This window comes from Mustela erminea, chromosome 3 (assembly GCF_009829155.1).
Source record: "Mustela erminea isolate mMusErm1 chromosome 3, mMusErm1.Pri, whole genome shotgun sequence".
Lineage (NCBI taxonomy): Eukaryota > Metazoa > Chordata > Mammalia > Carnivora > Mustelidae > Mustela > Mustela erminea.
In genome coordinates, this window is record NC_045616.1 from 134,994,308 (window position 1) to 135,017,686 (window position 23,379).

Consider the following 23,379-nt stretch of genomic DNA (forward strand, 5'->3'; position numbering starts at 1 on the left):
GAAAAATTAAATTGAGCTTCAACAAAATTTAAAACTTTTGTGCTTCAAAGGAAACCATCAAGAAAATGAAAAGACAACCCAAAGAATGGGAGAAAATATGTGCAAATCATATATCTCATAAAGGACTAATAATCCAGAATATACAAAGTATTAGAACTCAATGATAAAAAAAACCAATACTCAATTTTAAAACATGCAAGGCTCTGAATAGACATTTCTCTAAAAAAACATTTACAAATGGCTAATATATACACCAACATAATTAAGCATCAAAGAAACATAAATTGAAATCACAGAGACACCACTCCACACCCTCTGAAATGGTTATCATTAAAAACAACAAAAACAACAAAATGAGGACATCACAAGTGTTAACAAGGATATATAAAAACTGGAACCCTCATACACTATTGGTGGGTATGTAAAATGTTACAGACACTTTGGAAAACCATCTATCAGTCCCTCAAAATGTTAACACAGAGTTACCATAGGACCCAGAAATCCCACTCCTAAGTAAACATCTAAGAGAAATGACAATATATCTCCACACAAAAACTTGTACATGAATGTTCATAGTAGCATTATTCATAATAGTAAAAAAAAAGTGTGAGCATAAACCTGGTGATTCACAGACCTGTACCCCTGGGGATAAAAATATATGTTTATAAAAAATAAAAAATTAATTAAAAAAAAAGATATATATATATATGTGTATAGAAAAGACAGAGGTAGTTAATAAAATTTTTAAAACGGTCAAAAAAAAAAAAAAAAAAGTGTGAGCAGCACAAATGCCCATCAACTGAAGAAGAGATAAATGTGTTCTATCTATACAACAGAATATTATTTTTGCAATGAACAGGAATTAAATGTTGATACATGCCACAACATGAAAAACATTCTGCTAAGTGAAAGGTCCACATATCATATGATTCCATTTACATGAAATATCCAGAATAGGTAAATCTATAGAGATGGAAATAGATTAGTAGTTGCATAAGACTTTGTGGAGTGGTATAGTTGAGGATGATGGCTAAAGGACAGGGAGTATTTTGTTTTTAACAGACTACTTTTTAGGACAGTTTGAGGTTCACAGCAATATTGAGAGGAAGATACAGAGATTTACCATATATCCCTTGTACCCAACATGCACAGCTTCTCCCTATTATCAATAACCCCCATTGCAGTTGTACATTTGTTAATATTGATAAACCTACACTGACACATCATTATCATCCAAACTCCACAACTTACATTAGGATTTTCTCTTGATATTGTACATTTTATGGTTATGAACAATTTATAATGACACATATACATCATTACAATATCATACAGACAAGTCTTATTGTCTTAAAAATCCTCTGTGCTCTGCCTAATCATCACTCCCTGGCCCCTTCCCTCCTGGCTATCTCCAGTAGTTTCTTTTGGGGAAGATAAAAAATGTTCTAAAAGTGACTGTGATGATGGCTGCACATTCCATGAATATGCTAAAAACTACTGAATATACTAAGAGCCACTGAACACACACATTAAATGGGTGAATTTCATGGTATATATATTCTTCTCAAAATTAAAAATTAAAAAAGAAAATCTAAAATAAGTTCTCCAAGTGATAGGGGAAGGGTAACAAAGAGAAACCTGGAATACAAGCAATGAAGGGACAACAAAAGAAAAGGTAAATATCTGAATAAATAGAACAATATTTTTCACCTTTAACTTGTTGAAAGCAAAAATTATCATCATTGCCTGATGGGATTTTTCTTAAGATCTTATTTATTTATTTGACAGAGAGAGAGAGAGAGCAAGAGAGGGAATACAGGCAAGGGGAGTGGAAGAGGAAAAAGCAGGCCTTCCCCCTGAACAGGGAGCCCAAAACAGGGCTTTATCCCAGGTCCCTGGGCTCACGACCCGAGCGGAAGGCAGATACTTAACAACCGAGCCACCCAGGTGCCCTTAACTGATGTGATTTTCAATGCATGTAAATGTAACACATATAACAACGCCATCAGAATTGGCAAAAGAGCCTATGTGGTTGCACAATTCCTATTTTTTACTTGAAATGATAAAATATTAATTCTAAGTAGATTATATAAAATTTAAAATATATTTTTATAGTTCCCTAAAGCCACCACTTAAAAAACTATACAAAGAGACATAATTAAAATCTGACAGGTAAATAAAAATGAAATTCTAAAAATAGATTAATTTAAAAGAAATCAGAAAAAAAAATTTAAAAAATAAAAGAAATCAGGAAAGATGAAGCAGAGAACAAAGAACAGAAAGAAGCACAAATAATGAAATGGTAGAATTAAATCTAACCATAGCAATAATTACATTAAACTTAAATGAGCTAAATACACCAATTAAAAGACAATGATTACCATTACACATTAAAAAGCAAGATCCAACAATATACTTCTTTCAAGAATCCAACTTGAAATATACTGATACAGAAAGGTTAAAAATAAAGAACTGAAAAAGATGTAACAAGCACCTTGACTCAGAACCTTGAACAGAATAGCCTTTACAGCTCCTCTTTCTGTATGGCTCCTTCTCAGATATCCATGTGGCTGGCTCCCTCGTGGATCCATCATCCAGGTCGCAGCCTGAATGCCACCCCCTCAGAGAGGCCACCTGACTACTCTACCTACAAGCCCCTAGTCACTCTCCATCCCCTAAACTGGCTTCATTTTAATTCATAACACTTACTACTCCCTTATTTTGTGATATATATTTTTGCATATTTTCAAAGTCTCCCCACTGGCATATAGATTTCATGAGGACTTTATCTAGCAAACAGTCAATTAAAGCTGTTGAATAAATTAATGTAGAACAAAATACACCAAGCAAACAATATTTTTTTAAAACTTGAGTGACTATATTAATATCACACAAAGTTGACATTGGAAGAAGAAAAATCACAAGAGATAAGGAGGGACATTATATAATGATAAAAGGATCAATTCACCAGACATAGTAATTATAAGTGTATATGCACCTATGGGGCGCCTGGATGGCTCAGATGGTTAGGCATTCAACTCTTGATTTCAGTTTAAGTCATGATCTCAGAGTCATGAGGGCCCTGAACTAGGCTCTGTGCTCAGCATGGAGTCTGCTTGAGATTATCTCCATCTTCTTCTGACCCTCTCCCCACTTGTGCACTCTCTAAATAAATAAAATATTTTTTTGCAAGTCTCTATGATTAGACCATCTACCTTAAAATATTAGGAATTAGAAAACTACAAAAAGCAAGCAAAAGGAGAGAAAGAACAGAACAGAAATCAATGTTAAAAATAAAACTACAGCAGAGAAATAGAAATGAATGAGCTAAACTGAACTTCTAGCCAGACTAAGAAAAAAGGGAAGACATAAATTGCCAACAAAAGGAAAAAATATATGAGCAATGACCCTAAAGAAATATTACTAAAAATTCTATGTAAATGAATTTGCTAATTTAGAGGAAATGGACCAATTCCATGAAAGTCACAAACTATCAGAACTCAACCCAAGAGCAAAGAAATAACATGGATAGTTCTATATTTATTAAATAAATAGAATTCATAGCTTAAATTTTTTGGAAAAAAGGGCAAAGAAAACCCCAGGCTACACTAGCAAATTCTACAAGACATTTTTTTTTTAAGATTTTATTTATTTATTTGACAGAAAGAGATTACAAGTAGGCAGAGAGGCAGGCAGAGAGAGGAAGGGAAGCAGGCTCCCTGCTGAGCGAGAGCCCCATGCCGGCGGGCTCGATCCCAGGACCCTGAGATCATGACCTGAGCCGAAGGCAGCAGCTTAACCCACTGAGCCACCCAGGTGCCCCTCTACTAGGCATTTTTAAGTGATACCATTTATAATGGCTTAAAAAATGAAATTTTTAGGTATAAATTAAGTACAAACTTAATGAAATCCGTTAAGGAGCTCTATGCTAAAAACTATAAAGCCTAAATAAAAGAAAGAAAGACCTAAAAAAATGAGAGATACATTGCTATTGATGGAACTGAAAGACTCCATATAGTTAAAGTATAATATAATTCTCTCTAAATGACCTTTAACTTTTGAAAAAAAAAATTTTGTAGTTTTGTTTTTTGGTTTTTTTTTTTTTCCCAGAGAGGAAGTAAGAGAAAGAGAGAGAGTGAGCACTCGAACAGGCAGTCGGGGGAAGGCAGAGGGGAAGAGAAAGAATCTTAAGCACATTTCACACCCAGGACAGAGCCCAACGAGGGGCTTGATCCCACTACCATCAGATCATGACATAAGCTGAAATCAAGAGTCAGACATTTAACTGATGGACCCAACCAGGCTCCTCTCCAAATACTATTTAGATTCAAAATAATTTCAAACAAAATCCTAGCAGGATTCTTCATATGTATAGATAGGATAATTCTAAAATGTATGTGAAAAAGTAAAGAAACTAAAAGGGCCCAATATCAAAACTACAATGAGGTATCACCTCAAAACTGTCAGAATGGCTAAAATCAACAACACAAGAAACAACAGGTATTGGTGATGATGAGGACAAAAAAGAACCCGTGTGCACTATTGGTGGGAGTGCAAACTGGTGCAGCCACTCTGGAAAACAGTACGGACATTGTCAGAAGTTTAAAAATAGAACTACCCTATGATCCAGCAATCATATTACTGGGTATTTATCCAAAGAATACAAAAATACTAATTCAAAGGACTATGCATCCCTATGTTTACAGCAGCACTATTTACAATAGCCAAATTGTGGAAGCAGTGCAAGGGTACTGATGAATGTATCGATGTGTTGATGAACGGATAAAGAAGAGATTGATATATATGTGTGTATACAGATACATAATATTCCATTATATCTATGTACATATAATGGAATATTATGCGGCCATAAAAAAGAATGAAATTGGGATGCCTGGGTGGCTCAGTTGGTTAAGCAGCTGCCTTCGGCTCAGGTCATGATCCCAGCATCCTGGGATCAAGTCCCACATTCGACTCCTTGCTTGGCAGGGAGCCTGCTTCTCCCTCTGTCTCTGCCTGCCAGTGCTCGCTCTCACTCCCTCTCTCTCTCTGACAAAATCTTAAAAAAAAAAAAAGAATGAAATCTTGCCATATGTAAGGACACAGATGTAGCTAGACAGTATAATGCTAAGTGAAATAAACCAGTCACAGAAAGACAAATACCTTATGATTTCACTTTTATGTAGAATTTAAGAAATAAAGCAAATGAGCAAAGGAGAAAAAAGAGAGAGAATGAGAAACCAAGGAATAGATTCTTAATTACAGACAACAAATTGATGGTTACCAGAGGGAAGGCGGTTGAGGGATGGGTGAAACAGGTGACAGGGATTAAGGAGTACACTTGTCCTAATGAGTACCAGGAGATGTATGCAAGTGATGAATCACTACATTGTACACCCAAAACTATATATTCGAACCCAGCCAAAAGGCCCAGAAGCGATACACCTGAAACTATATAACAATGCATGTTAACTGTAATTAAAATAAAAACTTTTTTTAAAAAGAAACTAAAATAGCCCAAACAATTTGAGACAAAGAACAGAGTTGGAGCACACCATCAAATTTTTAAAAATTTTTTAAAAGATTTTATTTATTTATTAGAAAGACAGAAAGACAGAGAGAATGAGCAGGGGGTAGGGGCACAGGAAGAGGGAGAAGCAGGCTTTCTGCTGAGCAGGGAGCCCAACCAAGGACTCGAACCCAGGACCCTGGGATCATGATCTGAGCCAAAGGCAGATGCTTAACCCCGCAGGCACCCAAACACACCACCAAATTTTAGCATATACTAAAAAGATGCAATAATCAAGGCAGTATGGTATTAGTGAAAGGATATACAAGTAGCTATGGAACAGGACAGAGAGCCTCAAAGCAGAGAGCCTAGACAGTCTTGACTTCCTCAGTTTTGGAGACTCCTCCACGCCTGCTGCACTCTCCTCTGCCCAACTGAGCTCCATCTCCACTGACATCTCTGCCAGGGCCCAGTAATCTAATGCGTAGTCTGCTTACATCCCAGTCAGTTCCCATTTACTGTTTTCCTCTCCCACCGCCAGACTCAGGGACTCTACAAATGGACAGTGCTCAGTCTAGTCCTGAGAATCTCACTTCTAGTACTTCGTCCGAGCAGCAGCCCAGCAACTCCCCAAGACATGAATTCAGGTCCTAAAGGCAAGCGCCAGAAAACTGGGTTTTTTTTTACTGATATTTGTTGATTGGAGTTGAAATAAGCATCTTGGAATATAAGGGATATTTTTAAGAGAACCAAAAGATCAAAAGGACATGTGGGCACCTTAGCTGCTGAGTACCTAGAATACTGAACACAAGTAGGGTAAACTGTAAAAAATCTAAAAGACTGTGAATGTTGTCTCTTGTTTGTAAGACAGGAGCATGACAAAACCAATGGGAATGTTAAGTACCCTTGTGTTAAAACAGTGACCAAAATTAGTCATAACAAAAATCAAGTTCAACTAAGGATTCTTAAATGGATCCAAACAGATTTAGTACTGTGGCTAACATTAGCGGAAAAAATTTTAAAGTGACACCTATTAGAGAATAGCCAGTGACTAAAACAGTTTTTCATCAAACAAACCAGTTTTTCTCTCTTTCTCCCTTATCTAAACATAGGCACTCCTGAAAAAAAAAAAAAAAAAAAAAAAAAAACCTTCCTTTATTTAACAGACTTCACTAGAAATAGCCTAGAAGAATTAAGCACCCATTTGTTTCTCAAAAATGTTATACTTTCCCTAAAGACAGGACATTACTGAACCATGATCAATTCTGGTTTCCTCTAAACACACACACAGAGACGGGGTGGGGGTGTGGCGCAACACTTGCTGATTTGTACTGATCTGTACACACTCTTGCAGCTGCCGCACGACAGAAACTGTTAACAGCTGCTCTGCAGTACCATGTGTGGCCCCTGAACGAGGTGAGGCTCTGTGACCCACCAATATGGAAGTGTCCAAGTCTTTGGCACGGTGAGCCAACTAACAGGGGCAACGCACAGGATAAGAGGAAATGTAGCGGAGAACTTAGTGTGAACGTTGATCCAAAAGGTCCTCTTAACCGGAGTCCAATCTTTGGCTGTTAGGAATCACAGAAGCTCCTAGAATTGTCAGCAACGTTTTGCGTGCATACATTTTGCTGCAGAAAATGTTCACAACTTTGATGCAGGAATTGGCAAACATTTTCTTCTAAAGGGCCAGATCATGAGTATTTTAAGCTTTGCAGGCCACATGGTCTCTTGCTGCAACTCTTCAGTGCTACCATTGAGGCACAAAAGCAGCCACAGTCAAGAGTAAATTGTGGAAGCAGTGAGTTCTTTTACTCAAAGTGAAAGAACAGGCAATGGCGGTTTCCAATAAAATTTTTATTTACAAAAACAGGGTGCAGGCTGGCTTTGGCCCACAGGCTACAGTTTGCCGACCCCCTGCTGTAATCCATCCATACTCTTAGTCATTTCCTTCCATGAATCAAAGACTCTGAAGTCCAAGTTTTTCTAATTCTTGAGAGATTTTAAAACTCATTTGAATATATTCAAGAGATAAACTCATTTTTCTGTGAACTATTCAACTCCAATGACCTCTTCCCAATTTATTTCAGCAGCCCCAACTATGACCAACTCTGCCATTACTACAGATAGTTCCTCTTCTGAAACCATGGATTTCCAATATTTATTGATTTAACAAATATTTTTTTAGCTGATATGTTCTGGGCTCTTGTATTTCATCTACTGGTCCCATAACCTCCTATCTTTCAGTTCTTCAGTTTTCTTTATTTTCATTATCATCCACTCCTCAGGCATAATAAACCTGAAAGTCCTTTAGCTTTACCTACAACGAACAACTTTTATTCTGGAATAACTCCCTCCTCCTCATCGCTGTATTCCATTCAAATACCCAGCCTTCTGATTAAGACTCAAGAACATCATACAAATAGGCAAAATGATTGTCTCTAGAGCCCTTAAAGCTCCCATAGTCCTATTCATTTTTCCTCACAACCGTCAATAGCTATTCTAAGTCTTTATTATCTTACTGTAGTCTTCATCCCAACATCTCCCAACACAAAATTAATGGCTTTGCCAGCAGATGGTGACACTTGTAGTTTCCTACCTAAGACCCACAAGCTATAAACATATCTGGATACAAGCCCTCTATAATCCCTCCATTCCCAGTATAAATACATTCCCTGCTCCCACCAGAAGCCAACTCCTGCTCTTCCATGTGATCACAATCACTACGACCTCCTCATGGACTCACATTATTACTTAATATATTTGTTTTTTGCAGAACTATATTAGTTATCCATGCTGTGTAACAAATCACCACAAACTTAACAAACAAATTGGAGGTGGCCTAAGACACTAACAGTTTAGGAGGTCAAAAGTCCATCACGAAGTAGCTGGATTCTTTGCTTAGGGTCTCATAGACTGAAATCAGGATTGTGGTAGGGCTCTATTCCTCTCTTAAGGTTCAGGGGAGGAATCTGCTTCCAAAGTTCATTGAGGTCACTGGCAGAAGCCAAGTTCTTTGTAGTTATAGGACTGAGATGCCCATTTCCTTGCTGTCAGCTGAAGGCTATTCTCAGTGATTAGAAGCTGTGTACCTTCCTTGACACACGGATTCCTCCATCTTCAAAGTCAACAAATGAGAAGCTTGCTCATGTTGAGTCTAAATTAGACAAAAGCTATGCCTGCAAATCTTTGCAAAACAATCTCCTGTTTATCTGTAACTCCAGCTGAAATGGCTAAGGAGTAATATCCTTAAGCTTTCTAGAGGTCACCTGGTTTGATTCAGAAAATTTGTGAAGCACACGTTAATTTCTTGAAAAAGCCTCTAGTGATAGGGTGCCTGGGTGGCTCAGTGGGTTAAAGCCTCTGCCTTCGGCTCAGGTCACGATCCCAGAGTCCTAGGATCAAGCCCCACATCGGGCTCTCTGCTCAGCGGGGAGCCTGCTTCCTCCTCTCTCTGCCTGCTTCTCTGCCTACTTGTGATTTCCATCTGTCTGTCAAATGAATAAATAAAATCTTAAAAAAAAAAAAAAAGCCTCCAGTGTAACTGAATAATCTGACCTTATGCTCTTTCAGAGGTTTTATGTTTTATGTAGCAATTATGGCATTATTTGCCATTTTTTTTTTTTTTTTTTTTTTTTAATTTTTTTAATTTTTTTATTTTTTTTTAAAAGATTTTATTTATTTATTTGACAGAGAGAGATCACAAGTACGCAGAGAGACAGGTAGAGAGAGAGAGAGAGAGAGGAGGAAGCAGGCTCCCTGCTGAGCAGAGAGCCCGATGCGGGACTCGATCCCAGGACCCTGAGATCATGACCTGAGCCGAAGGCAGCGTATTTGCCATCTTTTTGAGACAGGCTCAAAATTAACTAAATCATCTAGTCCTGGTTCCCTCTTAATAAAACTTCTTTCAATTTAACTTTATTCTCTCGTATTTTCCTATAAGCAGCAAGAAGAAATCAGGCAGTACCTTCACTCAACATTTTGCTCAGAAATTGCCTTAGCTACATATCCAACTTCATCAGGTAAGTTCTGCTCACAACTTCAGAGCCAGCAACAGAGACTCTCCCTCAAGTCAAATCCCTCCCACACTTCAAATCTCTTTTGCCAGGAGAGGTTCAATCCCTTTAAGGGCCCAGTAGCTCGACCCACTGAAAATAATCTTCCTTTCTCAACTGTCCCATACAATATGACCTAATCACAGGAGTATTCCATCCTGCTCATTGTTCACATCCACACTCAGGGGGAGGAGCAGAGAATCTTGGGTGCCATCTCAGAATTCTGCCTACAATCAGGAGTGTGAGTGTAGCAATTCTGAAACTATTTTCTATGAATGGTAGCAACGAACAAATAAATGAAAGTAGTGATGATGCTGGAAGCCAAACTTCTCAATGCTGAAGAAGTGAAATACAAATGTGGAATGGAGAACGGCTGGAAAGTTGGATTAGGATTACCGGATGTATCAGTGTGAACTCATGATTTTATACACACACACACACACACACACACACATAAATACACACACATATACACATATATGTAGTTGGTTGATCTTCCATTTCAGCTTGCTCTCCTGAAATAGTCTAGAGGCAATGACACCCCAGTATCAGTGACCATACCCAGGGCCAGATCCAGATTTGTAAACAGAATTCCCTATTAAAAGGAGCCATGGATCAGACACCTGGGTGGCTCAGCTGGTTAAGCTACTTAGCCTTGGGCTCAGGTCATGACCCTGGAATCCTGGGATCGAGTCCCATATCGGGCTTCCCCTGCTCTGCAGGGAGCCTACTTCTCCCTCTCCCTCTGCCTCTGCCTCTCCTGCTGCTTGTGCTCTCTCTCTGTTAAACAAATAAATAAAATCTTAAAAAAAAAAAAAAGGAATCATGGGTCAATGGAGAAATGGATAACATCAGAGCAGGAAAAGTACAAGATGAGTCAAGAACATTTTGTTGTACCAAAATCTAAGAAATTATCCCCAAAGTGATGGGGATATGTCAAAAGGACAGAAACCAGTGTTAGGGAGTTTCTGTTAGATAAAAAGCTCTGAAAATATTCAGAAATTGGAAAGAAACACAATGTACTTCTGATAACTGCACTTTTTAGAGTTTATATTTGTGGTTAAAACCATCAGTTAAAACTGCTTTCAGAAACAAAAATATACCTAGAATTCACAGTTTAAAATGTTTTACTTCTTAGGAAACAGAATTTATCATTTAAAGGATATGACTAATGTTTCATCTCCAAATGTGCCATAGCAAATTTTTGGAGTGGCTGGATATCAGAATAACTATGTGTACTATTCAAATATAAATAAAGCTATTTGAAAACATGTTTTTCCAGTAATTATTTATAAAGCTTCTAATGTCCATAATTATAGTACATTCATGGAGAAATTGCCCAGTTAAAGGTCCAAGGATTCTAGGGTCCCCTGAGCCTGTCCTCTCCCAATTTAATCATATAGTTAAGAAAGAAATGTAACAGAATTGTTTTAATGTTGAAAAGGGCTGAAGATAACCCATAGGAAATTCACTTAACAATATCAACTCTAGATGAATTGATAAAAGGAAGTTTAATAAATGAAATTACAAGACTATAATCATGGGCATTCACTTATTAATAATCAATGAAAACACTTTTTAATTTAACTTAATACTGATTTGTTACAGAGTTTTGATGTTTAGGAACACTTCTTAATGAAGAATCGAAATTTAATAGTCACACATTTGAGGGGAGAGCCCCATCTGAATCTCGGGCAAAGTATGTGTGTAAGACTCCAAAGTAAGAAAGGAAAACACTCTCTGACTGGAAGTAATGTACCAATATTCTGGCTTAAAATAAATGAGTTTTAGATGACAATGTAATTACAGATTTTGAAGTATGCTTTTGAATAGCTTAAAGGTTGATTCCTGCTTATCCTTGTCATACTTTCCTAACATTAAAAAAAGAGAAAGAGATTATAGACCCAAAATGGAGTCACTTACGCTAACCCCACATGACCAAAAAGAAACTTAATACCTAACCTAAGTCCAGTTTCAAACTCCCCCAGAAATGTACTCTTTCCTAGTCAGCCTGGAATTTCCTGATCAGCAGCAGTGAGATAATCCAACCAATAGACCTTTCTGCCCCCCCCAAAGGTATAATCCTGCTGGAATAATCCATTTTTTTTCTATTTATAAGTTCCTTGTCCCACCCTCACTCTGCCTTTAAAAACATTATATTTTGTACAGTTCCTCATAACTTCTGTTTGCTAGATGAGATGCTTCCCAATTCATAAATCATTGAATAAAGATAATTAGATCTTCAAATATACTCAGTTGGATTTTTGTTGGATTTAATATTACTCATCTAAACCTAAATAAGTAAAATCCTATTTTCCCCAGATAAAATAACCAATAATGTCATGAACTCCAGCCTAAGAATCCTCATATTTTAAAAAGGCTGTCCAACCTAATTTTCAAAGGGTATCTTTTGGGGGGGGGGGGGGCGCCTGGGTGGCTCAGTGGGATAAAGCCTCTACCTTCGGCTCAGGGGTCCTGGGATCAAGCCTTGCATGGGGGCTCTCTGCTCAGCGGGGAGCCTGCTTCCCTCTCTCTCTCTGCCTGCCTCTATGCCTACTTGTGATCTATCAAATAAACAAAATCTTTTTAAAAAAGGACCTTTTTTTAAAGATTCTATTTATTTGTCAGAGAGAGAGTGAGCAAGAGCGAGAGAGAGGAAGCAACAGGCAGAGGAAGAAGCAGGATCTCCACTGAGCAAGGAGCTGGATGCAGGATTCGATCCTAGGATCCTGGGATCATGACCTGAGCTGAAGGCAGATGCCCAAACAACCGAGCCACCCACACATTCCTCAAAGGATATCTTATGAAAAACTCCAACACATAAAACAGGCAAAACAGAACTCCTCTGACTGAAGTGGAAGGCCCCCTGCCCTCACTCCTGTCCTGAGGCCTCTCCTTCCACCTTACTGCAGCCCCTGAAGAATCTGCACAAAATCCCAAGACTGCAGAACACGCAAAACATAGCTCCAAGCAATAACTGATGTAAAGGTCCTGGTATGATCAGAAAGACATTTTTTTCAGATACATAAGGAAAATATAGGCATATAGAAACAAATGTTATTAGCGATTATATTTGGATAGAATTATGAGTAATTTTTTTCCAAATTTTTTAATAGTTGACAGGAATTACTGTTAGAAACCCAACAAACTTTATTTTTTAAGGTATAAGTACAATCACTTTCCCTATAATGCACTGTGTTGTACTATATACGAGAAAAAAGCATTTCTGTACCACTTTGAGTACACTTAAAAATACACACATATACAAACTATTATGTAAAGATTAGAGATATAAATTAACAATATAACAATTTAACAATCACAGAGGCTTGTTTATATTTGAAGAACATAATATTTTAATCACAGTAGATCAGATGTATTTAATTGTTTCCTTTAATGTTCTATTCATTGCAACTTCCAGTAAAGCCACAAATTACTAATTACTTCTGGAATCAGAAAAGAGGTTAAAAAGTTAAGGAAAAAAGTGTCCCATGAAATCTTCTACTTTCAAATAATAATTCTTGCATTTCCAAAACCCATTACTCAAGCTAAAGACTGCAATTAAGATATCAGTAACATTTCCTAGATAAGTAAATAGTCAATTAATTACATTTGCTTCTGGGAAATGAAGAAAGTAAATATTAACTATGATTTTGAAATCAAAATGGAGATATTAGCAAGTGGGGGAAGTTGTAGTAGATAGTTACTATATATAGTAGTTTTCTACATATTGTTAATTAAATTTTTTTCCCGGTTTTATTAAGAAATAATTGACATACATCACTGTGTAAACTTAAGGCATATAGCATGATAATGTGATTTACATATATTGTGAAATGATTATCACAATAGGTTCAGCTAACATCCTTCATCTCATACAGATACACTATAGAGAAAAGAAATAAGTAAAAAAAAAAAAAAGTTTTCCTTGTAATGATACCTCTTAGGATTTGCTCTCCTTAACAACGGGCCTATATATCATACAGTGTTAACTATAGTCATAATGTTGTATGTTATACCCCTGATTATACCCCTAGTACTTATTTATCTTCGACTACTCTCTTCCAATTCCCTCATTCCCCACCTTCCGCCTCTGGTAACCACATGTCTGATGATCTTTCCTGTGACTCTGTGGTTTGTTGCAAGGGGAGTGGGGGTTGTTTGGGTTTTTTTCTTTTTTAGATTCCACAGGTAAATAAGATCATACAGTATTTTGTCTTTCTATGTCTGACTTACTTCATCTAGCATAATGCCTTGAAGGTCCATTCAAGTTGTTGCAAATGGTAGGATTTCCTTACCTTTTATGGCTGAATTATATTTATGGATATATAGATATAGATATATGATATATAGCATTATATATGTGCGTGTATGTATATATATATAATAACTTCTTTATCCACTTATCAATGGACACTTAGGTTGTTTGGCTGTTTCTATGTATTAGTAATTGCAAATGCTGCTGCTGTAAACATGGAGGTGCAGATTATCTTTTCAAGATAAATTTTTTAGATTTATTCTCAGAAGGGGACTTGCTGAATCACATGGTAGCTCTATTTGTAATTTTTTGAGGATCCTCATACTATTTTCCACAATGGCTGCACCAATTTTCAATCCCACCAACAGTGCACATGGTTTCCCTTTTTTCCACATCCACACCAGCATTTGTTTTCTCTTGTCTTTTTTTTTTTTGTCAGAGACAGAGGGAGAGAGAGTGAGCAAGCACAGGCAGACAGAGAGGCAGGCAGAGGCAGAGAGAGAAGCAGGCTCCCTGCCGAGCAAGGAGCCCGATGCGGGACTCGATCCCAGGACCCCGGGATCATGACCTGAGCCGAAGGCAGCTGCTTAACCAACTGAGCCACCCAGGCGTCCCTCTCTTGTCTTTTTGATACTGGACATTCTAATAGGCTAAGGTGATACTTCAACTGTAGTTTTCATTTGTATTTCCCTAATGACTAGTGATATTGAGCATTTTTTCACGTACCTGTTGGCCTTTCGTACATCTTCCTTGGAAAATGTCTTTGCCCTTTGCCCATTTTTTACTGGGTGTGTTTTGTTCTGGTACTGAGTTGCAGGAGTTGTTTACATATTTTGGATTTTAACCCCTTATCAGATATATGATTTGCAATTAGGCATAGAAGGAACATATCTCAACATAATAAAGGCCATATATGACAAGCCCACAGCCATCATCATACTCAGTGGTGAAAGGCTAAAAGCTTTTCCTCAAAGATCAGGAACAAGATAAGGGTGCCCAGTCTCATTATTTCTATTCAAGACTATACTGGAAGTCAAAACTAGAGCAATCAGGCAAGAAAATAAAGATATCAGAAGTGGAAAGTAAGAGGTAAAAACTATTTCAGATGACATGGTTGGTTCTAAATATAGAAAATCCTTAAAGACTCATCAAAAAACTCTTAGATTGAATCAACAAATTCACTAACGCTGCAGGACACAAAATTAATATTAAAAAAAATCAATATGTTTACATACACTAACAATGAATTTTCTGAAAAAGAAATAAAATGATCCCATTTACAATAGCACCAAAAGCAAATAATTAGGAATATATTTAACCAAGAAGGTAAAAAAAGAACTCTGGTAACTTAATATTTTAATTTTAATTGCCTGTGTTTCTGTACAGATTTGTTTATCCATCCTTGTCCTACTTTCCTAATTATCTTATTATATGTACTATATGTACTGTAAGTCTGAGACTGCAGAAATAGCCAGAAGCAAAACTAATCAGATTCCTTTCTTCTTGAAATTTTATTGGTTAAAATTTAAATCCACAAAGTCTTAGTCTGTCTATAATGTAAGAAGACCTGAGTGACTGAAATAATTAAGAAGAGCTTAGAGAGTGGCAAAAGCTCCACTTCCTCATAGTTTTAAAGAAAACTGTTAATGGTAAGCATAAACTAAAAAGAGAATAAATTAAATACAAGTTATCCAAGATTTCATTTACACAAACCAGTTGCTTAAATAGTTTTGGACTCCCAAAAGCTTCAAATAAAGCAGATAAAAGTAGAACTAAGTTTAAGACAAGAAGAGTGACCTAGAGACCTATCTGCTTCTTTCCTTACCACTATCAATCTCACGACATCATCTTTGGTGGATTCCTAGGGACAATGATTTTAAGGAGAAGGGAATGAGAAATTCTAGTAAAATATATGAAAAAAAGAAACTACTGAAGCCACCACTGCAATATAATTATATGCTTAAATTATATGTGAATTCTGTCTGCATCATCTAACATTGGGCGCTTAATAAACAATCAGTCACACACAAAAAATGCATGGGACTGTGAGCCTCATTAGGGTTGAAAGGCACTTCACTAGGTTTCAGCAGAGGGCAGTCTGAAACATAGCATATTAATTTATTCCAACAGCTCGACTAGAACATTAGATTATAGTCAATTCTCATTGCTTGCAATAGTTAGGGACTATAACACTACTATACAGTATTCTGTAAACACTGAATTATCCAATACATGGTTGGGTTCATATAAGCCCCCAGTCGTATCTTCATCAACCAATCAATATGTAACTTTATGTTTTTATTTAATGAAACATTATTTAATATATACATTATTAACATTGAACTGATTCATTAACATTGAACTCACAGGCCTGAATGAAGCTTATCTAATGAATGTATTTCTCTGTGAGACAAATCATGGTCTTTCCACACTTAGGAACACCAGACTGTGCCCCAGCACTTCAGCACTACACTTGGGGGGCATTTTAAACAGCAAAATCATCAATGAAAGGCCCTCAAATAGGAGAAATGTAGCACTGCTAGATCACAAAAAGGACACTTGATTACAAAGAAAGAGCTGAAACAAGAAGAAATAGCATCAGCTTTTTCATGTGCTTTTTTGCTCCTCTGTACACTGCATGTCTGCAAACAACCACAAAAACACTGTGTATTGATTTGGGGGTTACAAAAACATTTCAGCAAATACAGAAACCACAAATAATGAGGATCCACTGTATTGCCTTAGACAACCACATCTATTAGATTCTGATATAGTTACAAACCTTGAGTATTAAGTGTTTTAGAAGAAGGTATTAGGACAGGAAAAGAGGAGTAAAAGTCAGAATTAAAACTGAGGGTCGGTGGGACGCCTGGGTGGCTCAGTTGGTTGAGCGGCTGCCTTCGGCTCAGGTCATGATCCCAGTGTCCTGGGATCGAGTCCCACATCGGGCTCCTTGCTCGGCGGGGAGCCTGCTTCTCCCTCTGCCTCTGCCTGCCATTCTGTCTGCCTGTGCTCGCTCTCTCCCCTCTCTCTCTCTGATAAATAAATAAAATCTTTAAAAAAAAAAAAAAAAAACAGGGTCGGGGCGCCTGTATGGTTCAGTGCGTTAAAGCTTCTGCCTTCGGCTCAGGTCATGATCCCAGGGTCCTCAGACAGAGCCCCGCATCGGGACGCTCAGCGGGGAGCCTGCTTCCTCCTCTCTCTCTCTCTGTCTGCCTCTCTGCCTACTTGTGATCTCTGTCTGTCAAATAAATAAATAAAATCTTTAAAATAAATAAATAAATAAAATTGAGGCTCAAAACTCTGCACCAACCATATCCACTGACACTGTAATATATCTGTGGCAGGTTGCATTATTGTTCCCAATCCATCACCTCTCCTGTATCCCCAACCTTTGGTATGTGATACTGACGTTACTCTCACTGAAGACCTGAGCAAATTTCTGCACTGCTACCCATAGTCATGAGATTTGCTCTAGCCAAGGAAAAGTCCATGAACATATGAGCCTGAAATATGCTCCACAGTTGATGTTTCCTTCTTGTGTTTCTGCCAGCACCATGTGAAAAACGTACCCACAGGCAGTTCACTAGTGCAAGGAGGAACAGACCTAGACATTAACTGCCGTTTGGAGCCACACCCGGATGCCCCACAGATATGTTAATTATAAATAATCCATTAAGTTTGATAGCATTTATACAGCTATAGGTAACTGATACTTCATATAATTTTAAAAATATTATCACTAAAAAATCTTTATATAAAAGGTTGATGAGACCCTCTTCCATCCTTATCCTAAAGCGTAGTACGTAGTAGGTTCATAGTATGTTGTTTCCCAAGATGGCTGCATCCCTATCTCCCATCCCATATGATCTTTTACAATGTGATCTTGTCATTCACCCACTGAATGGTGGAGTCTATCTCTCCTTTCCTCAAATTTGAGTTGGCCCTACAATCTATATTAAGTCTTGAAGCCAGACCTTATAAAATCTGAAGTTTCTTCATGGAACCCAGTCATCAAGCAGGAAGTCAGACCCCACTAAGTCCACCACACTGTTGGAAAGCCCCAACTAGACATATGGAAAGAGAAGGTGGGAGAGAGAGAGAGAGAGAGAGCACACACGCAGGTATGCATGTGCACATAGTGGGGACAGGGGAGCACTGGAAACAGGACAGATATCATGGGGTAGAGAACCAACTACAAATCATCCAAGTCAGGCATTTTGAACATTAAAACCATCAGCATAAAAACTTCCTGGTCAATCCATAGAATTGTGGAGAAATTGTGAGAAATAATATATTGTGAGAAATAATACATTGCTTAAAACAAGACACTAATTTTTAGAGTGAATGATAGCAACTCAAACAAGTCATTAATAAATGTGTGCTGAATTAATTAAATTCAATAAAATGTTTTGCTTAATGCTTACCTTGGTGTTTGCCATGTCCACAATATACTGGTCTCCCTTTATACATTCCATTACTTCAAAACCATCTCTGTCAATCACTTTGGCCTGAGAACTTCCAGATACAACAAGAATCATGTCTCCTGTGTTACTATACTGCAGTGACTTGATTTGATGGCTATGTAAAAGAAAAAAGAAAATAGTGTTGTAAGACACTGGGCATAATGTTTACACTTCCAGTATATTAAGCACTGCCAGAAAAATGTCACACAACTGCACAAATTGATAATTCTTCAAAATAGAGATCATCAACCTCAAAGGGGCCCTCAACATCAGTGGCTATCCTGTTAGCACTATCCTCCCACTCACCACAGCATCTACTAAAATATCTACTCACCTTAAATCTTCAACCCAGCCAACTGCCCTTCTTTCAGCTGTTGACTTGTCTGGCTCTTTTCCAAAAGCAAGGAACAACTGTCTCAACTTCCTCCCACTAATGTCATAAACTTATCTGCATCTGAACACATCTCTTCCTCCTCCTCTCTGATTACAACGGTGGATGTAAACCTCTCCCTGCCCACGGCAAATCTAATACCTATATTCTCGATCGCATCCTCTCCAGTCTCCTCAGGAACTTCTACTCATTATCCTCTCTTCCCCTTCACAGCTAAGTGCCTGAACAAGTTTTCATCTCCTCCTTCATTTCTCTAGTACTACAGTATCTTTTGCACACTTACCACTCCACTCATTCCCCCAGCTTCCAAGATATGGTCTGCTAATGGCTAACAACTGAACTCCTTCATAACATTATGAATATTATGTTACCATTCCAAAGCAGCCCACATTCAATGCCTGGCCAGTGTGCAGGAAAATGGTCAAGCCCTCTACTTCAGGTGGGATCCAGGGGAAGAATGACACCAGCTTCAGAGCTCCCTGTGGGCTGAGCTGAGGCTGCTTCTGCAACTACATGATAATGAAGTTTCTGTGCCTTCCAAAGGGCGCTTCCCTTGAACCTTCTCTCTTGGGGCCTGATCCCCAAAGCATTCTTCAACCAACCTTCTGCATGCAAATACTGGAATTTCAAATAATGGTTCTGGTGAACCTGACCTAAGAGAGCTGGTATCGAAAGTGGTCCTATGAAGTCAATGCTAAGATGAGATCACCGAGTGGCTAGGAACAAGGACCACATCAGAGGGAGCACATAGTCCTCAACATGCTACAGCAGTGCAAGTGCAACTGCTAAAGTTCATCATGAAGGGAAAGGTACTGGCTAGTGTAGCATTCCAGGGATTCGAGAGGTAAAGGAAATGTAAGAACTGAAACAACTCTAGAACTGGACAGCTGTTACTGGGTGTAGTCAGTGCAATGAATAAAGACAATGAAAGGCTGAGGATGAGTAATCACCAATTAAAACCTAGAGTGTGAAAAACACAAAGGGCCTCTTTGCCAGCCTATAAAGACAGGGTTATTGGTCCCTGTCAGGTTAAGTGGTATGCAGTGACTGATCTGGTAAAGCATCTTTTTCTACCTCTATCAGGAAGCAAGCCCAAAAGCAGTTGACATTCACAGGTGTCCAACAGCAGCACACATGTGCATCCTTGAGCCAGGGTTACATTAATTTTCTGGCCCTTTGTCTTAACATAGTCCAAAGGGACCCGGACCATCTGGACAATCTGAATTAGTTCATGCTGGTCTGTGATCTAGATGACATCATGCTAATTGAATAGGATGAGCAAAAAATCAAGTACATTGGTGAGAAACTTGCTCTCCAGCAGATATGAGATAAAGCCTAGAAAAGAGCAAGAGATTAAGACAAGAATGTGTGGGGAAGACGCATGTAGGTGGACATGTGAAAAGTAGACACCAAATGCGAGTTCTTTGTAACCCATGTTAATCCCAGATACACCAACTTTGAAGGAGGCAATAAACCACACAAAGTAACTTGGCCAGTTGACATTAACTGGCTTTTGTCATCATCCATACCACTGGTAATGCAATAGGCTTATAAGTGAAATCGCAGTGGGAAAAGGGATGGAAGTTATGCATGGGACCAATGGCAACTCTGCAAATTGACCTGTTATTGCCAAAGGTCCAATCTGCCAGTAACAAAAGGCTAGGATAAGGCCCACTCCTGAAATCAATACTAAACTAATGAGTAAGTCAAATACATAATGTGAAAAACTATAAGTATATGGGGAAAAAACTGAGTGGGGAGGGCAGAAAATGTGAACCAAAGGGACACGGATAAATATTTTAAGTAAAATGGTCAGGAACTAAGTGACTAAGTAGCTATGAAGTGAAGGAGTGCACTATGAAGAAACAGCTTCTAGAAAAGACCAAGCAGCAACAGCTACTAGAAAGGAACTGCAGCAAGAGTGAATCTGGCATTTCTCCAAGGTAACTGTACCAGGGTGAGCAAAGCAACAGGAGTTGGAGAGGTCAGAATATGTAGCAAGTAGGGTGAGCTGATCAAGGAGGGCCATGTAAGCCACTGAAAGGACCTTGGCTTTTGTTCTTTCAGGGAGAAATCTGAGGAAACCCATCGGAGTGCTCTGAGCTGGGCAGTGACACAATCTGACCTATACTATACAGAACCATTTTTTTGTGCCTGGACAATTCTGCACTCGGAAGATTGTGGACTCCTTCTTAGTATGTTTTTTAAACATATTTAAAAAAAAAATTACATTAGACATACACTGGAAACCATTATTGCTTTATCACACAAAGAATAACTACAGTAAAAAAAGTAAAAAGTAAAAATAACTACAGTAACTAGTAACTACAGTAAAAATAAACTACAAAATACTTTTTAATTTTGTGACATATGTGAGTTTCTGTACTAATGTATCAAGTGACTATGCCTAGAGGCAGGCCTAATAACTACTGTAATTTCAAAGCAGCGATGAGCATAAACAATGAATATTTCAATATGACTAAGTCATATTGTCTTACAGGTACACCTGTGACTTTGTTGCCTACTCCCATAATTAAAGGAAATGCTAAAAATCAGAGGTTAGTGAAAAAAAAAATAATTTTTCATCCAAGTTCAGAGAAATTGAGAGTGCCAGATACTGAACTTATGAATTGTGGCATTTAAAATAACTGTAATTAAGAAATTAGGGTTAGGGCTAGGGAACAGAGTAGAGAGCCCAGATATGGACCCTCAACTCTATGGTTAAATAAACTTTGACAAAGCAGGGAAAAATATACAGTGGAAAAAGACAGTCTCTTCAATAAACGGTGCTGGGAAAATTGGTACAGATATATGTAGAAGAATGAAACTCCACCATTCTCTTTCACCATACACAAAGATAAACTCGAAATGGATAAAAGACCTCAATGTGAGGCAGGAATCCATCAGAATCATAGAGGAGAACACAGGCAGTAATCTCTTCAATATCAGCCACAGCAACTTCTTTCAAGATATGTCTCCAAAGGCAAAGGAAACAAAACCAAAAATGAATTTTTGGGACTTCATTGAGATAAAAAGCTTCTGCACAGCAAAGGAAACAGTCAACAAAACAAAGAGGCAACCCACAGAATGGGAGAAGATATTTGCAAATGACAGCACAGACAAAAGGCTGATCCAGGATCTACAAGGAACTCCTCAAACTCAACACACACAAAACAGATAATCATGTCAAAAAATGGGCAGAAAACATGAACAGACACTTCTCCAATGAAGACATACAAATGGCTATCAGACACATGAAAAAATGTTCATCATCACTAGCCATCAGGGAGATTCAAATCAAAACCACATTGAGATATCACCTTACACCAGTTAGAATGGCCAAAATTAGCAAGACAGGAAACAACATGTTCTGGAGAGGATGTGGTTAGGGGAACCCTCTTACACTGTTGGTGGGAATGCAAGTTGGTACAGCCACTTTGGAAAACAGTGTGGTGATTCCTCAAGAAATTAAAAATAGAGCTTCCCTATGACCCTGCAATTGCACTCCTGGGTATTTACCCCAAAGATACAGATGTAGTGAAAAGAAGGGCCAGTACCCCAATGTTCATAGCAGCAATGGTCACCAAACTGTGGAAAGACCCAAGATGCCCTTCAACAAATGAATGGATAAGAGAGTGGTCCATATCCACTATGGAGTATTATGCCTCCATCAGAAAGGATGAATACCCAACTTTTGTAGCAACATGGATGGGACTGGAAGAGATTATGCTGAGTGAAATAAGTCAAGCAGAGAGAGTCAATTATCATATGCTTTCACTTATTTGTGGAGCATAAGAAATAATATGGAGGACATGGAGAGATGGAGAGGAGAAGGGAGTTGGGGGAAACTGGAGGAGGAGACAAACCACGAGAGACTGTGGACTCTGAAAAACAATCTGAGGGTTTTGAAGAGGCAGGGGGTGGGAGGTTGAGTGAGCCTGGCAGTGGGTATTATGGAGGGCACGTATTGCATGGAACACTGGGTGTGGTACATAAACAATGAATTCTGCTACACCGAAAAGAAATTTAAAAAAAATTTAAATGACAAGGTATATAATACATACATAAAACTGAAAATTAAAAAGAGAAACATGCAGAAATTTTAGAATGAGAACTACAATTACTGAAATTTAGAACTAATGGATGGGTTTAACAGCAGAGAATTAATGGTTAAAAGATCATTTTTAGACAGAAGCATGATGACAAAAAATGGAAAATGCAGAAAAAGTTTAAGGTACATATGACATGTGGTGAAAAAGTCTCACATTAGAATTGCAGAATGGAAAAAGAGAAAAGCAGAATGTGAAGAAGTGACTGTCAAATTTTGGAAAAATGATAAAAGACATTAACCTGGAGATTCAGTAAGTACTACAAACTGCAAAAGGGGAGCAAAATCCACACCCAGGCACATCATAGTAAAAGTGCTGCAAGCCAAAGACAAAAGTAAAACCTTAAAAATATTGTTTTTTCCAAATATGTTTTCATCAGGAAAATTCAAAAATAAAAGTACAATGAGATACCATTGCTTACCCACCAAATGACCAAAATTTAAAAGGCTAATAATACAAAGTTTATTACCAGGACTGTGAAATGGAAAAAATCTATCTTCTGAGACAAAGAACACTGTCACATCAACAATTACAATATATTCTACATACTATAGGACCAGCACTGCTCAATAGAACTTTCTGTGATGGTGG

The 23,379-nt window shown here is 37.9% G+C and overlaps 1 protein-coding gene across 1 annotated transcript in view; it reads right to left on the bottom strand.

The window, feature by feature from the left end:
* Window positions 1-23,379, bottom strand: part of WDR70 (WD repeat domain 70) — a 304,933-nt gene that overhangs the window by 198,136 nt on the left and 83,418 nt on the right. The window contains exon 8 of the mRNA XM_032337571.1: window positions 18,250-18,403. Within this exon, the coding sequence (XP_032193462.1) occupies window positions 18,250-18,403 (154 nt within the window). The remainder of the gene's footprint in view (window positions 1-18,249; window positions 18,404-23,379) is intronic.